Raw genomic sequence first — 15,770 nt, forward strand, 5'->3', positions numbered from 1 at the left:
GAGCTGGATTCTGATACCCAATGGGTAGCATCTTAGTCTGCGAGTGGCCCCACTGATTTCAACAGAATTGTATGTGGAGTAAGGTACCATTCGGGTATCAGAATCTGATCCTGAATGAGCATAGAGACTGAGCTCCGCTCTCACTTCCAGAGGTTTTGGACCTGGTTCTCATTTACACTCCAGCCTCTTTGCACCATTCTGAAAGTGTAAAGGGGGCTTTAAATAAGTGTAATTTTATATAATTGTAATTTACCCCCTACTTTGAAGCCCCATTACCTAGCTAGAGCAGAGGAAAGGAGTCTCAGTGTAAATGAGAACCAGGCCCAGATTTCTCTTCAGAATAGGGTTGTTAGGGAAAGGACATTGTACTGCCCCTGCCTTTTTAATCTGTTCGGGGGCGGGAAAGAGGCTTCTCATGTTGTGCCAGCAGAAGCAGTTTTAGAACTAAAGGGATGTGCGCAAGTTAAAACAATGCAAGAGTAAAATGGCCTGTTTGGCTTCACTATGTGAAAATATCACCACATAATCTTGTTTGAGTAAAGTATTGCTTTAGAAACCTTCCAGTGGGTACCTTAAGTTTTGCTTGCTTCATTCAGAGCAGTTTGGTATATAGATCACCAGCATGATAAATAATCATAATAATTACATTGGGGTTCCATAATAGATGGGGCATGGATGAGTGAGGCACTGTTTTTCCTTTGAGGTTGTGACACAGTTGTGAGTTATTGCAAGTACCACCCACCCCCAAACAGCCTTTCACTGTATTGTTTTTTAAAAAGGTTTATTTTATTTTATACAATATGTCATCTGTTGGTGAGGGTAATACAGACAATACTGTGGGTTGCATAGCAACCAGCTTTTCAATGGTTGTTTTTTGAAGGCATCACAGTCACTGAACTGCACTCATTTTCAGTATTTTCGGGGCAGTAAAATAAACCCAGTTGTAATTTTGAAAGTTTCAGGTCCTTGAAATTTCAGCAATTAGATGAGAATGAACAAATATAGAAGGGATACAGGAAGTTGCTCCTCTACATTCGTTGTGATAACATATTGCAGCTATCTAATGAACTGAAATCAAAACATCTGAGATAGTTGGATTGAAATGGCACATTTTTCATGCACAAATTATTGCTTCCGCAATTAAGCCAAGCATGAGAGAACGGATATTTTTTCATAAGGACTAAGGCTAGACTGTGACTTTACAATATGTCTTGAGTAAAGGGCAGCATATAGCTGTGCTGCCCCAGGAGTAGACCCGGGAACAAATTGTGACTGAGAGTCACAATTCATTTCCTAAAAAGAAAAGGAGTCCTAGTGGCACCTTAGAGACTAACCAACTAGTACTCCTTTTCTTTTTGCGAATACAGACTAACACGGCTGCTACTCTAAAATTCATTTCCTGGATCCCCACTTGTTTATATCAGTAGCAGATTACTACCTGCTCTTCTGCATAAATGCAACTGCACCAGCAGGCACATTGAGGGTGCATGGCAACACGGCTCCACCCAGTCCCCACTTTTGCCCCACACCTGTGAGTAGGACAGGGGATATTGGTCCTCCAGAGGCTGTTTTCTGCACTGTACTCTGAAACATTTAGCCCATGCAAAAGAGAAGGTGGACACTTTCTCTCCACTCGCTCCCCTGAACAAGCACGTAAAGCAAACAATGATTTTGTCCTTATTCAGTGACTTGAAAATGGGTTTTTTGGGATGTATGTGCCATAACTATAGCACCACGGCAGCAAAGGAATCATGAAGAAAATTGTTCAGTCAGATGCATATTTCCCAATTAATGTTGTCTAATTTAGTTTGTTTCTTTCTAATTTTAATCTGGATTCAGTTCAAAATTCATGAGAAATACAAGGTGGGAGAGGTAATATCTTTTACTGGACCAATTTCTGTTGGTGGGTGGCATGAGCTTTTGAGCCTCTGGAAGCTTGTCCCCTTCACCAACAGAAGTTGGTCCAGTAAAAGATATTACTTCACCCACCTGGTCTCTCTAATATCCTGGAACCAACACGGCTACAACAACATTGTAAATAATATATGATAATTCATGTTTGTCTTCCTTTCTGAAAAAAAGTATTCATTGTCTTACGGAATGTTCAACATTCAGTAAAGACAGAGATATTTTGAAGTGCCCACATACTTCAGTGATGGGGGCTTACAGTTGCTGTAATTAGATTTTTTGGATGGAATATAGGGAAGAAGAATACTCAAAGAAAAAAGAAATAGGGCTTGTTTCCTGCTCTATTGATATCAGAGGTAGCTAGATCTATGCCCAACTTTGTAAATTACAGATAGATTTGAGGGGACAGCTATTACCCACCATCTAAATTAATAATTCAAACATATTATTTGATATAACAGCTCTGTAATCCAATCTAATATTAAAATAATCACAGTGAAATAAACAAAATAACAACCGGAAAACCTCACAGAGAAAATGATAGAAGACAAGATGAATGACATGAGAATGAATAAAAAAGACAATTTGTGGTAATAATTCTTAAGATTTAGATAGTGTTTTATATTCCAAAGTGCTGAACAAACATGAACTAATGTATTCTCCCAACTTCCCTGTGAAGTAGGTGAGTAAAGATTATTATTCCCATTTCACAGTTATGCAACAAAGATGTTACATGAATGTTCCAGTACAACACAGCAAGTAATTGGCAGACCAGGGTTTAGAATTCTTACATTCCTGGCTTCCACCACCATGCTCAGGCCATCAGACAATACTGCTTCTGTACAAATGTAGCAAGTACGCTAGAATATGCTGATGTCTCATAACAGCAAGAGAGAGAGCTAGACGCACATTAACCATAACAGGCATCATGCAAACGGAAAACAATTCAGGAAAGATTTTCCTCTAGGATCGCTCTGGACGCAGTTCACCAAATGGACACCAGCGTTAAAATCCTGGTTCCATTGACTTCTGGGGATTTGATTGATTTCACCCCATATCTTTTCATGACATGATGTTTTATTTATCCTTGTGTATCTATTTTTTTCAAATTTAACTATGACAAATGGTATTATGATGCCTCCGTGTGGATAGGAAGTAGCTAAGCCAGCCATGCTCGTAAGCAGTGGCTTGCTTTGAGCCAGTTTCCTTTTTTCTCCATTCTTCACAGCAGGGTAATGTGAGTAATGTAGCTAAGGTGGAAGTACAAGTATGGAGAGGCTGGAAGGACAAGCTTATTCGATACTGAATGAGGTGCCTGACCTGACCACCTTCCATTTGCTCCTGGTTGGTTTAGAGGGGGGTCTGCTGTGGTTTTGGGGCTCAGTTGGATGAGATGCTGAGCATCCTATACTTCCAATGAAATCAATAGGTTCAGGAGGCCCTTAGTAGCAGCTTATAGAATTGATGCACTTTTGCCAGAATAGTAACTGTTACCTATGGTATTTATTTATTTAATCAGTCATTCCTTAATTTATTTTTGTTACTGCTTATCACATGAATTGTGGTAACACCTAAAAGCACCGATCAGGATTGTCCGAGGCACTATACCGACACATAGGAAGATAGGGTCCCGGACCCCAATTGCATGCACCTGACTCCATGCAGGTGTAGACTGAGTTGCAGGACCAGGCCCTAAGTATTATTTATTTGTGTATTGAGCTTTGCTTGTTGTGTTGCTGTGTATGTAAGTTTGCATCACTTCATTAGTTTATATCGGGGGTGGAGGGGTATTTTATCCCCTCTCCTTCTGTGGGAATGAACGAATCACCTTAATTTTAAATCAGACTGATTGCATATTGTTTCTCAACTCATTTTGTTGAGGGCCTTGTGGGGTGCTGCACTGGCTGACCCTATACACTGTAATTTGTATTTCTGATTTACTTATATTTATGCAGAATTAGCAACTGAGAAATCACTATTATCAAAAAGTGTTAGAAATCCTTCAAACACAAAATGTCAGTTTGCTGAGTGAGCTCTTTTTGTTAGTGTGGTTACCATGGACACCAGATACTCTTTTATTTATTTTTCCTTATCTAGTGCAGTATCACAGGAGAGAATAAATAAATTAATCTAATATATAATAAATGACAGAAATGCCATATAGAAATAATGTGAACAGAGTATTTTATGGCGTGTTTGCTCATTTAGAAAAGGAAAAGCATAGATTGTAGATTGCCTCAAAAATATACACGCTGCTGTACTCTAACTTTCGCTATCAGTGCTTTTAAATCTAACAAGTTAAGGTTCCCCTGCTTACCCCCATGGAGCTTCTGCAAATTCCGAAGAATGGCAGTGTCTTGCCAGTTGTTACTCTTGGAGCACCATCTAATGGATGAGTTATGAAAGATCTTTTTTCTAGCAAGACAAGCCAAAGTTCTTTACATTCTTGTCATTTGATACCCACTCATCAGCATTAATATACAACCAAAGCCAGTTATTCCAAATCCCAGTTAACCAAAACCCTCAATTAACCAAAATGTGATCATGTCCCTGATATCAGTATGATTCACAGAGATTCCCAATTTTAATGTTCCTGAAAATTTTGAATTACTTCGGATTACATTTTTTTCTATAAAAACTTTTAATGTTTGCAATATTTCTAATATTCCACAGGGCAAAATCTTAACTATTAGCTGTCCCTGCTTTCTCCTCCACACAGGCAGGTTGTTCCCCTACCCATGACCTCTCTGCTCAGCAGACATCCCGTGATGTTTCTGTCGCCTGCCCCCTGCAGCCCCCAAAAGTTCCTGGTTTTCTTGCTGCAGTGAGAATGAAGTTTCTCTCTCCACTGGCAGCTGAGTAACGTTCTCCACGGTCCTGCTGGGGAATATGTTCTTTTCAGGTCTCTCCAAGATCCTAGCCAGTTGTAGCACCTGCAGGCTCTTGGAAGCCAGCAGCACAGACATGTCCTTAGCAACCAATACCACATGCCTCTTCCACCTCCTACTCAGCAAGTGCCTGCTAGCCAACACGCCTCTGTGTTTGCAGACTAAACAGGGATGGATTTTTGCCTCACTCCAAGTCTTGTTTTTTCTGCCCAGTCTGTTTCTACTCCTGTTTTTCTCTTCTTCCTAGGAGTCTCATTTTCTTTGCACAGGGACCAATTCAACCCATGGTCGCCTTACTTGGGCGTGGGGAAAGCTCACCTCTTGTCTACAATGGGAAATAATATAAAGAGTTATGTAGCATAAAGAGTTATGTTATCTTGGTATCTCAACTTCTGGGCACCCCAAGTCCATCAAGTCTTTTCATGAACCATCTCCACCATATCTCATGTCCCATCTGCCATGCCTACCCTCATCTGTAACGCTCAGTGCCTGATGCCACAGGACCATCCCTATGGTTCCCATGGATTTCTAAGGAGTTCTCTTCAGCAGGGTGGAAGTGGGACTCTAGTGGGACTCCAGGAGTCTGGGAGGATCCCTGGAACCTAGCAGAATCTGTGATGGCCATTATTGGTTGCACCCTTGCCTCATCCGTTTTGGGAATCCTTGCTAAATAGCAAAAAGCAGTTATTCAAGAGAGGCACCGTCTGTTAACCAGCCAGGTTTCCCATTGCTTGATGCTACCCTGTGGTGAATAAGGAGTAGTGACCAATGGACCAGTGGATATTCATGCTCAAAGACCTTTGAATATAATTATTATGTCTTAGTGAAGAAAGTGCACTGAGTGTTTCCTGTCCCCAATGTGAACTCTCAAATGGTTTCCCTGTCTAGAAATCCTTCCTGCTAACTGAGATCATAGCTTCCCTACCTATGTTACTGGCGATCCCTTTAATGGACTTGCCATTGCGTGTCTGAGTTTGTATTATAAGTGCTTATTTGCACCATATCTTTTGTGTAAAGCATTCTGATGTCTGAATCCAAACTCTCTACCTGGTTTATTAATCTGTTATTGTCAAAGCTTCCAGTGCTTCAACATTCTTGTTTTGCCAAAGTCCAGACATCAATTTGGCAGGCCATTCTTTTACCTATTCCAGTATTTCCCCCCACAACTCTTTTAGGAATTCCCTTCTCATGTCCTCTTTACTGTATTAGAAGAAATGATAAATACATCCTTATGTCTAAACATAAAACATATTTATTTTCTCTCATTTTTGGCACAAGCTAGTTTTTGTTCTCCATTAAGTACTTTGGAATGATAAGGGTTTATAGTACTGTATGTACATTTAAATTGCTGTGGCTCTTGTTATGGTAACATTGTTGTCCTAGCAACATGACTTGTGCAAATGGAAGGCCAGAGTTCACATGTGTATTTTGTACAAATTTTGGAAGACACAGGATGGATCAATTAGTCATCCATTTTATATCATCCCACATAGAGTAACCTTTCATAAGTATTAACTGCACACCGCTGAATATACTATGCCTGAAATGCTTAAGAAAATGCTATTTTTAAAAAAGCAAATGTTAAGATTGGACTCTAAAATACCCCTTTTTGCCCCTCATCCAAGGGTATTTATCCTTTACACCACACCTGACACACATTGACTTTTTTTGAATCGCCTAAGTGGTTACTAGATATCACAGATATGATATGTTCCCCATAGGAAGTGCTGCTTAATGAGTGGATGGCTACATTTTGGGCCATTATCAAGTGGTCTTCAGATGTAGGATGAGTTGTATTAATTCATTATTGACAAGTGCAGACTTCAAAAGCGCACTTAGCCATTGCACCTAACTGGAGATCCAATAGCATTCAAAGGCCCAACAAAACTCTGTTAACTCCTCTGCCCCCTTGCACTGCTGATTTAAAAGTCATGCACATATTCCATCAATCTGCCATTTCTTTCAGTTGCTTTCCTCAGCCAATAACCATTACTCCTCTCTTATCCTGGATGAATCTTAGCCAAGTAACTGTTGTCCAAATTCCAAACTTGGCTGCATGCTTGTAAGTAATTGCACCATCCAGATCTGATGAAACAGAGACATAGAACTGAGTGTCATCTTACTAACTCTTCTAGCAGCCTCACATTAGAGGTAATTGGAAAAAAATTCAAAATAGATTTTTGTCAGAAAAAACTGTTTTGACTAAACCAATTTTTTTTAATGAAATGGTTTTGATTAAATATCCCATGAAAGAAAAAAACATTAAAATGATTATTTTTTTATTTGGAAACTTTTTTTCTTGAAAATTTCAAATTTTTGTTTCAAAATTCCAAAATTTTGTGATACAGGTTTTCATTTTTTATATTTTTACATTGCATTACAACACAAACAGGAGATACTTTGATCTAGAAAATATATTTCAATCAGTACTGAGTAACATCTGCCCTTAATTATTTTTAAAATAAAATAAAAATAATAGAATATTTCAACTGATATATTGTCATGAAATAATGTAAAATCATAATTATAATGATGATAAAATATAAAAATGAGAAAAAACATAAAGTAAATTCCAAAATGAGTTTTGGATTTTCATTTTGCAGGAAATTTCAAAATATTTGTTTCCATTCCAAATTGGAAAAAAAACAAAATTTTGAAATTTCCCCAGAAAAACGCAATTTTCGGGACAGGGTGATAATTTGCAAGATTGGCCACAACAAAAGATGGTGGGGGGAGGGTTAAGCAGATGCTGGACAAACCTTCTTAAGGAATTCCTATCACCTTGCTTTCCAAATACACCTATAATGGACCCAAGATCTCCCTTCTAAACTTCACCCACCAAGAAGTACAAAGACCCAATATGCAAATTGTAATTGGAAACTCCCTCAGCACTTCAGTGAGTGACACTGATTGAAACTCAAGCAGAGAAGATTTAACATTAGTTCTTTCCTACTCCACACCAAACCATGGTTCTGCTACCTGTGAGGCTGGTAATCCAGTCTGATTTGTGTACTCTTATTCATGGAGTAGCTGGAAGACTTCAGAAATTATGAAACTTTTTATGCTGCAGCTGAGAGGAGCCAACACAGATTACCCAGGCATTTCACCTCTAGGGACAGTTTGTGGATCTTTCACACCCCTGAGCTACCTAGCTGGGTCGGCCTGACTTTTTTTGGGGGGGAAACCTGGATTTGTGCTGGAAATGGCCCACCTTGATTATCTTACACATTGTAAGGAGAGTGATCACTTTAGATAAGCTATTACCAGCAGGAGAGTGGGGTGGGGGGAGAGAAAACCTTTTGTAGTGATAAACACCCATTTTTTCATGGTCTGTGTGTATAAAAACATCTTCTGTATTTTCCACAATATGCATCCGATGAAGTGAGCTGTAGCTCACGAAAGCTTATGCTCAAATAAATTGGTTAGTCTCTAAGGTGCCACAAGTACTCCTTTTCTTTTTGAGAATACAGACTAACACGGCTGTTACTCTGAAACCTGGCCTGAGTTTGTGTCACGTACACAGTGCAGTGAAATCCCCATTGAAGTCATTAAGAGTTTTGCCATTGCCTTCAATGGGGCCAGGATTTCACCTTGAGAGATCAGAAGAAGGTATAAGTGATCACAACACAGACTACCCTGGACTCACCTTCTCCTGACTTGTGGCCTGCTAAATTCCCTATAGCTGTGTGGCCATGCAGTTGCCTATTAAGCCCCATGCAGGGGCTCAGGGCTGAGGCGGGGAGAGATGCCTCTCCCCCAGCACAGACCTGCCGCGGCGGACAGAGACGCCTGTCCCCACCGGCCCCAGCACGGACCTGACCTGCCCCAGACTTGCCAGGGCCATGGGAGAGGCGCATCTCCCCCAGCCCCAACCCACCCCCTGCACAGATCTGCTACGGCCGGGGAAGAGGTGCCTCACACCCCACCCCACCCCCACCAGCCAAGTGCTGCTGTGGGGAGAGAGAGCTGGGGGGAATCCTCTCCCTGCCATAGCCCCCAGGCAGCCTGAACTCCAAACCCCTATCTCCGCCCCCCGCCCCGGAGCCCTCCCTCCCCCAATCCTCTGCCCCAGCCCTGAGCCCCCGCTCCCACACTCCGAACCCCTCGGCCTCACCCCCACCATATGAATTTTGTTGCGTGCACCAATATGGAGGTGATGTGTCAGACATCACCTCCATATTGGTGCTCATAACAAAATTCATTCCGCACATGCATGGGAAAAAATAGAGGGGACACTGGTCATCATGATGCTTTTTTTATTTATTATTATTATTATTTTATTTTATTTATTATCATTAGAAGTAAGGCCAAACAGGTGTTTTCCATCTCTATGTTCTATGGGCCAAACTCTCTGCTGGTGTGACTCTGCTGAAGTTAGCAGAGAATTTAGCAATAGGTTTCTGTAAGAAGAAAATGTAGGCAGAATATCTGGACAAGTTGCTGACAGTGAGATCTAGCAGCCTATGGAATAATCTGCCAAAAGACTTGATGGAAGCCACATTCCTTGACATCTGGATGAAATCAGAGGAAATGTATAATGAGGAACAATCATGCACTAGCAGGAAGATAACTGAATGAGAATGTTCCAGCTCTAGATTCTATGTACAGTAAACTGTATTAGACACTTCAATATTTTAAATCCAGTGTGACTTGCTTACATACAGATAGATTAAATAGAGAGTAATACATGTCTCATAAGTTTGTTACCAAGTTAACCGTGATCTTTTCTTGCAATACATTGTAGGCAACATAAATTATGTCAAAAATGCCATATCTAATGTGTGAATGGACATGTGATATTTCCATACATAGTTCATACAGTAAGTTTTCTTCTTGCAATATTTCCTTTAACATGAATGGAGCTTTCATACAATGTTTGAACAAATGTCTGAGCATATTTTCAAAGGTAACAAGTAGAGAAGGTTGTCCAAAGTTAATTGGACTGAAATGCTCTGGTCTAACTAAAGATTTTGGGTACAATATAGAGGTATCTGGGTGAAATTAAGGGTCTGTGATATGCAGGAGGTCAGACTAGATGATCTATAGTCTCTTCTGGCCTTATAATTTATGAAACGATGAAATAATCATCTTTTTCTTCTTTGAATATCCAGTCCATGAGCTTAATAGAGATTGGGAACCCTTCCCAGAGTTTGGAGAATGTGTGTCGCTGGGCCTATCTACAACAGAAGCCCGACACTGCACATGCAGAATATCATGACCATGCTATTTTTCTCACAAGGCAGGATTTTGGCCCATCTGGCATGCAAGGTAAGGTATATGCTGAGTGATCAAATGTCTTATAAATATTACAATTACTGATTGGGGTTTCTTCCCCCATTCAGAAAAAGCTAATTTAGCTTAGGAGCCACTAACATTTGTCCTTAGTGTGAGTGTTTTGCCAAGTGCTATTTGTTTTCAGGTGACCTACGCTAGGAATACATTCGTTTCTCATTGTTCCATTGTTTTACCTCTCTGTTTTAATAGCATTATTTTGGGGCACATGTAGGGTGACCAGACAGCAAGTGTGAAAAAGCAGGATGTGGAAGGGCGGATAATAGGTGTCTGTATAAGACAAAGCCCCAAATATCAGGACTGTCCCTATAAAATCAGGGTATCTGGTCACCTTAGGAACATGTCTTTACTCTTATTCAAGCCAAAGAAATCTTATTGCTTTGATCCCTGTATGTTTATGCCTAGAGTTGAATCTCAAATAATGTTACATTCTTATGTAAAGACCAGTGTGTCTCAAGACTAAACAGCCTGCATTCCCTCAAGAAAAATGGTTACTCAATATTATTGGCGAACAAGGGGAAATACTCTAGCGGCATTATAACATAGTAGTGGCGATGTGGTCTACTGGTTTGAACATGGAGCTAGGAACCAGAAATTTTTAATTTATAATCCCAGCTCTGCCATTGAGTCATTATGGGTACATCTACACTGGAATAAAAGATCTGCAGCGTGGCTGTAGCCACCCAGGTCAGCTGACTCGGACTTGTGGGGTTCAGGCGGTGGGGCTAAAAATCACCTTGTAGCCATTCGGGCTCTGGGACCCTCCCCCATCGTTGGATCCCAGAGCTCAGGCTCCAGCCCAAGCCTGAATGTCTACATCCCACAGCTCGAGTCCCACAAGCTGGAGTCAACTGACAAGGCCAGCCGTGAGCGTTTAATTGCTGTGTAGCCATACCCTACGTGGCCTTGGAGAAATCGTTCAGCCTTATTGTGCCGGTTTCCCCATCTGTACCAAATGGAGATAATAATGCTTGCTTACTGACATCACGGGGCTGTTATGAGGATTCAGTGTTTAGGGCCAAGATTGTCCACAGTATTGTTCAGGATAGAATTTGGCCCCTAATATTCATTCAGTGCTTAGAATAATGTAAAGCACTATGTGGCTGTTAAGAACTAATTTGAAACATGAATAGTGTAAAGTGGGTCTAGGAGGACATGTTAGTTTACGACATGTAGCAGCATGCTTCTCCCTTTCTGGAAGCCTGATGATGACACTTCTGTAAGTCTCACTTCTGTGCTGCTGCAAGACCACAAGTGCCACAGCAGTAGAGATTAGATGAAGGTGTTGTATAAAGAGTTCTCATAAACATTCTCTCACGCAGATTCACTTACTTCTTGAGTCATGCTTTCTCTTTTTAGGCTATGCTCCAGTTACTGGAATGTGTCATCCTGTACGAAGTTGCACCCTCAACCATGAAGATGGTTTTTCCTCTGCATTTGTGGTGGCCCATGAAACTGGGCATGTGTAAGTACTTTAAAAAGCTCTATCTTATTATGTCTTTGATGCTGGGGACTGTTTGTGGCGTTGGGAAGGTGTGTCCTTGTGGTTAAGATACAAGACTAAAGAGTTAAGCTTAGATTCCATTCTTAGCTCTGACAAAGAAATCCTTTGTGACCTTGGACAAACCCATTAAACACTCTCTCTCAGTTTTTGCAGCTGTAAAATGGAGACATGCTTACCTACGTCACAGGCTCATTCTGAGGCTAAACTGATTAAGGCCTACAAAATGCATTCCGATCTCCTGGCAGAAGAGCAAAGTATTTATTGTTATGCAAAATAATTTCTTTGCTATAGCGGAAGACATGACTCTTGAAAGCAATTCTCAGTAAATATAGTCACGTCTTCTATGTGTGCATCACCTTCTAGTAATACTGTATAACACCCCAAAGAGGGTACATTGTATGTTACAGCATAATAACATATGCCAAGAACTGAAGCTACATCCACTTCCTAATACATTCATTTGAAGGATACAACTATTTTATTTGCTGATGTAGTAAGAACCAATGTCCAGGCAGGGAGCTGGTAAATCTTTTGTTATTTTAGGATGACTCAGTTTCTTCAGGAATAAAGCACATTCATTTAGATGCCCTCATCTCCTCAGTGGAATCGCAAATCCCAGAAGTCTTTTCACTGAACGGAGCTTTACTGTTCCTACATTAAGAACACTTGTCAGAGTCCGGTGAATCCTACAGTGCATATTAATTAAATAGGGACACAGAATTGATTCCTACATGGATTTGGTTCTCATATCACTAACTCTTGGCTTCAGCATTTCAGCAGCTAGGAACATCTGATCAGAATGGATGATACATCACTAAAGATGTCTTTAGCTTTTGAAATCACCTTTAGTCTGAACATGTTACGATACAGTTAGTTATCAGTGGTGTGTCTCCCGAAAGAAGACCCCAGTCTCAGAACAATGTAGTAGAACCCCCTGACACAGGGCAAGGGGGGAGATTGGTTTTGTTTTGTGGGAGTTTTTTTTTTAATAAAGCAAAAAGGAATAAAAAGTTGCTGTCACTCGGGGTGAAAGTTTTAAAAGCTTCCTAAGTCACTTAGGAACCTAAGTCCCATTTACTTTCAGTGGGATTAAAGATCCTAAGCCACTTAGGTCTTTTGATTTTACCCTCGATGAAAATACGCTTGTTCTCCTATCTTCTGTTCTAGATTAGGCATGGAGCATGATGGCCAGGGCAACAGGTGTGGGGATGAGGTCCGAATGGGGAGCATCATGGCCCCCCTTGTCCAGGCTGCGTTCCATCGTTTCCACTGGTCTCGCTGTAGCCAACAAGAGCTGAACAGATATCTACAGTGAGTAACTTATGAAGCTGACTCTCTTTGGCTAGGAAGTTTTTAAAAGCCCCTCTGAGAGTCATATTTGAACTTTGTGCTTTTATTAGCTACTAAGACTGGGTTTTAAAAAACCTCGAACCCCATCCTGCTGGGAACAAGACACTTTTCCAGGAGATGCAAATAACAAAGGCTCAGATGGACTATTCATTTAAGTACAGCTATTAGTGTTATTGAAATTTGATAATATGTACACTGTCATCCTAGAATCTGCAAGCAAATATGATTACTGGTCTTGTTACCAACTTGCTTCTTCCAACCCTGCAGCTGATAGAAAACCTGTCTCATTAATCTGAGTAACACTCTTCGGTTGTAAGGGTAGCTGGAGAATTGGATGCAACTCTGGTTGGTAGAAGAACACATCAGCAGCGTTTCCAAGTACTAAAGCTGTGCTGAGCCAGTTGCATTGTACTGTGATGCTTAAGGAGGAAAGCATGTGCCCTTCCATGTACGTGCAGGGCTCCCACTGTCTTCAGTGGCAGCCTCTCAAGAACACCAAAAGGAAGAATTTGGCCCTAAGGCTTTCTTTCTATGATTACTTTATCTCTAAATACCCTGTCATTACAAAGGCCAGTCCATTTCCCATGCTTTCTAACAGCCTCCTCTATGTTCCTTTCCTCTTTAAAGAGAAACCATCAATTTGAAACTTAGTTTCAAAAGGCCAATAAAAAAAGAACTTGGTCTGCTTCTGTGTCCTCCTGTCAATGGACGTGTTTTTAAAAATCACATTTTTCCTATTTTAAAAAAAAATCTTTTTTTCTCTCTGGTTGCTGTGTGAAAGACATACAAACAACAGGGGAAAACCTATTAACTGAATATACCAGGGAAACTCTGAAAATGCTTAGAAAAAAGTTGAAAAATACATGAACTAAACCAATTAAAAGAAACCACTCTTTATTTTCTCACTTCTTTTTAAGTTACGGTATATGAAGTGTTACTTTTGGCAACAATAAGTAAAAAATTATGAGGGGAAAGTGTGATTTTTCAGTTAAGTCCCTTTAAGCTATTTGTGTTAAATAAAAGTAATCTGGTCTAGAGCTCTGATTTATTTTTTAACCACAGGGTACGGTAAAATGCTTCTATGAATAAAAATATTGCACAGATAAGAGAGGAGTATGATGTCTTCTTCTAAAGTAGACCTAGACTCAAAATTCTGTCCTTTGTCCATTGAGATCATTAGAATGACCTGAATAATTGCCAGATATAGGACACTCCTAGTCTTCCTACAGAATCCATAAGGAATTTGATCCTAATTGGACTTTTGGTTACCATTTTTCACAGCCAAAGAACTACTCTTGTGAATATGATGAATAACATGAGAGGAAAATTATGGCCATAAAAACAGAGAAATTGGTTAGTTAAATGTAACTAATTTTGTGATGTCCCCAGATAATACTAGATTACATGTGAACATAGCAGGGATACTGTCCACCATGTGACACTTGAGAAAGTAGCTCTGAAATTATGAAATTCACAGTTACACGATAGTCAACCATTACTGCTGGAAACAGTTTGGATCCTCTGTGCTCCGGGAGTCTTCCCCATGTATCTTTCAAGTTAGTGGTAGGCAATGTGTTTGCAGTGTTACAAGTGTTTAAGCTACCAGGAGAATCTGCAATAGGAACACCCCCTCCCTCCCTCCCCCCCGCCCCCCCACACACACAGAGGAAGGAAGGAAGCCCTCTCAGAATCCTGTAAAGAGAGGAAAGCTGTCAGAAGAAATATAAAGATGGAACAGCCCTACGGTTTAATAAAGCAAAGGCCAAAAAGTACATTTGCTTGTACGTGAACTTGCTTCTCCTGGTCTAGTGTATAGGAATTTATTATGGAGCTCAGCAATATTCATGGGTAGCAGTCCTGACTTTTGCTTCTAAAGCTTTACTTGAAAGACAGCCGGCAAGAAGAAATTCCACAAATGGAAAATTAATTAAATCTTTTCTTTTCTTCTCAGCCTCATTTGTAGAGGATTCTTTCTCGATTCTTTTCAAATAGGGACTCTGGGGAGTTACAGAAATATACCTGCAAGCTAAATGGAAATTCTAATGGAAAGACATAAGAAAAATAAAAGGTCGAATGCTGTCCCATGTTAAATGCAGATACAGCATGGTAAATACCATGTAAGCATAACTGAAATACTAACTGTTCTTTATGAACCAGTATCTGAGAAATTATACCCTGTATTTTGTTTGGAATGAAAATTTAAAGAAACCACAAACGCTATAAAAGTCTCACATTCCCGTCTATTACTGTAATTTTTGCCTATTGCAGTTCCTATGATTGTCTGCGTGATGATCCGTTTGAACATGATTGGCCTCCCCTTCCCCAGCTGCCAGGAATTCACTACTCCATGAATGAGCAGTGCCGTTTCGATTTTGGTTTGGGCTACATGATGTGCACAGCTGTAAGTACTTAGCTGAGTTCTGCTGTTCCTCATCTAGGCGTGTTGTAATTGTTCTTGAAATGGCCTTAATAAGGACATTATAGTTAGGGCTTCCGATTTTAGGTTTTAATGGATAAACACTGATAAAAACAGCCTGATGGGGGGAAAAAAAGAAGAAATATATGATTATCCAATAAACATGGGAAAAACACCAGAAATGGTTACTTGCATCTAAGGGCTTGTCTACAAAGAGCAGTACTGTGGACTATGGAGGTGTGATTTCTAAAGCGCACTAATATGTTGCATATTAATTGGTCCATGTAGACCCTACTTGTGCACACTATACGTTCTGCAGCACACTTTAACCTAGTGCTACATTAAAGTGCACAAGGGAACATTACAAAGAAATTATTCATTACAGTATATATTGCTGTCATGAGTAATGTAA

At 40.2% G+C, this 15,770-nt stretch overlaps 1 protein-coding gene across 14 annotated transcripts in view; it reads left to right on the top strand.

Annotated features, from left to right (window-relative positions):
• ADAMTS2 (ADAM metallopeptidase with thrombospondin type 1 motif 2) overlaps positions 1–15,770 on the top strand; it is a 261,487-nt gene that overhangs the window by 198,948 nt on the left and 46,769 nt on the right. For all 14 annotated transcript variants that reach the window (XM_043552886.1, XM_043552885.1, XM_043552887.1 and 11 more), the window contains 4 exons: positions 9,908–10,064; positions 11,448–11,553; positions 12,760–12,903; positions 15,211–15,343. In XM_043552886.1, coding sequence (XP_043408821.1) covers positions 9,908–10,064; positions 11,448–11,553; positions 12,760–12,903; positions 15,211–15,343 — 540 coding nt within the window. The remainder of the gene's footprint in view (positions 1–9,907; positions 10,065–11,447; positions 11,554–12,759; positions 12,904–15,210; positions 15,344–15,770) is intronic.

The sequence above is a fragment of the Chelonia mydas genome, chromosome 8 (genome assembly GCF_015237465.2).
Source record: "Chelonia mydas isolate rCheMyd1 chromosome 8, rCheMyd1.pri.v2, whole genome shotgun sequence".
NCBI classification, from domain to species: Eukaryota; Metazoa; Chordata; order Testudines; family Cheloniidae; genus Chelonia; species Chelonia mydas.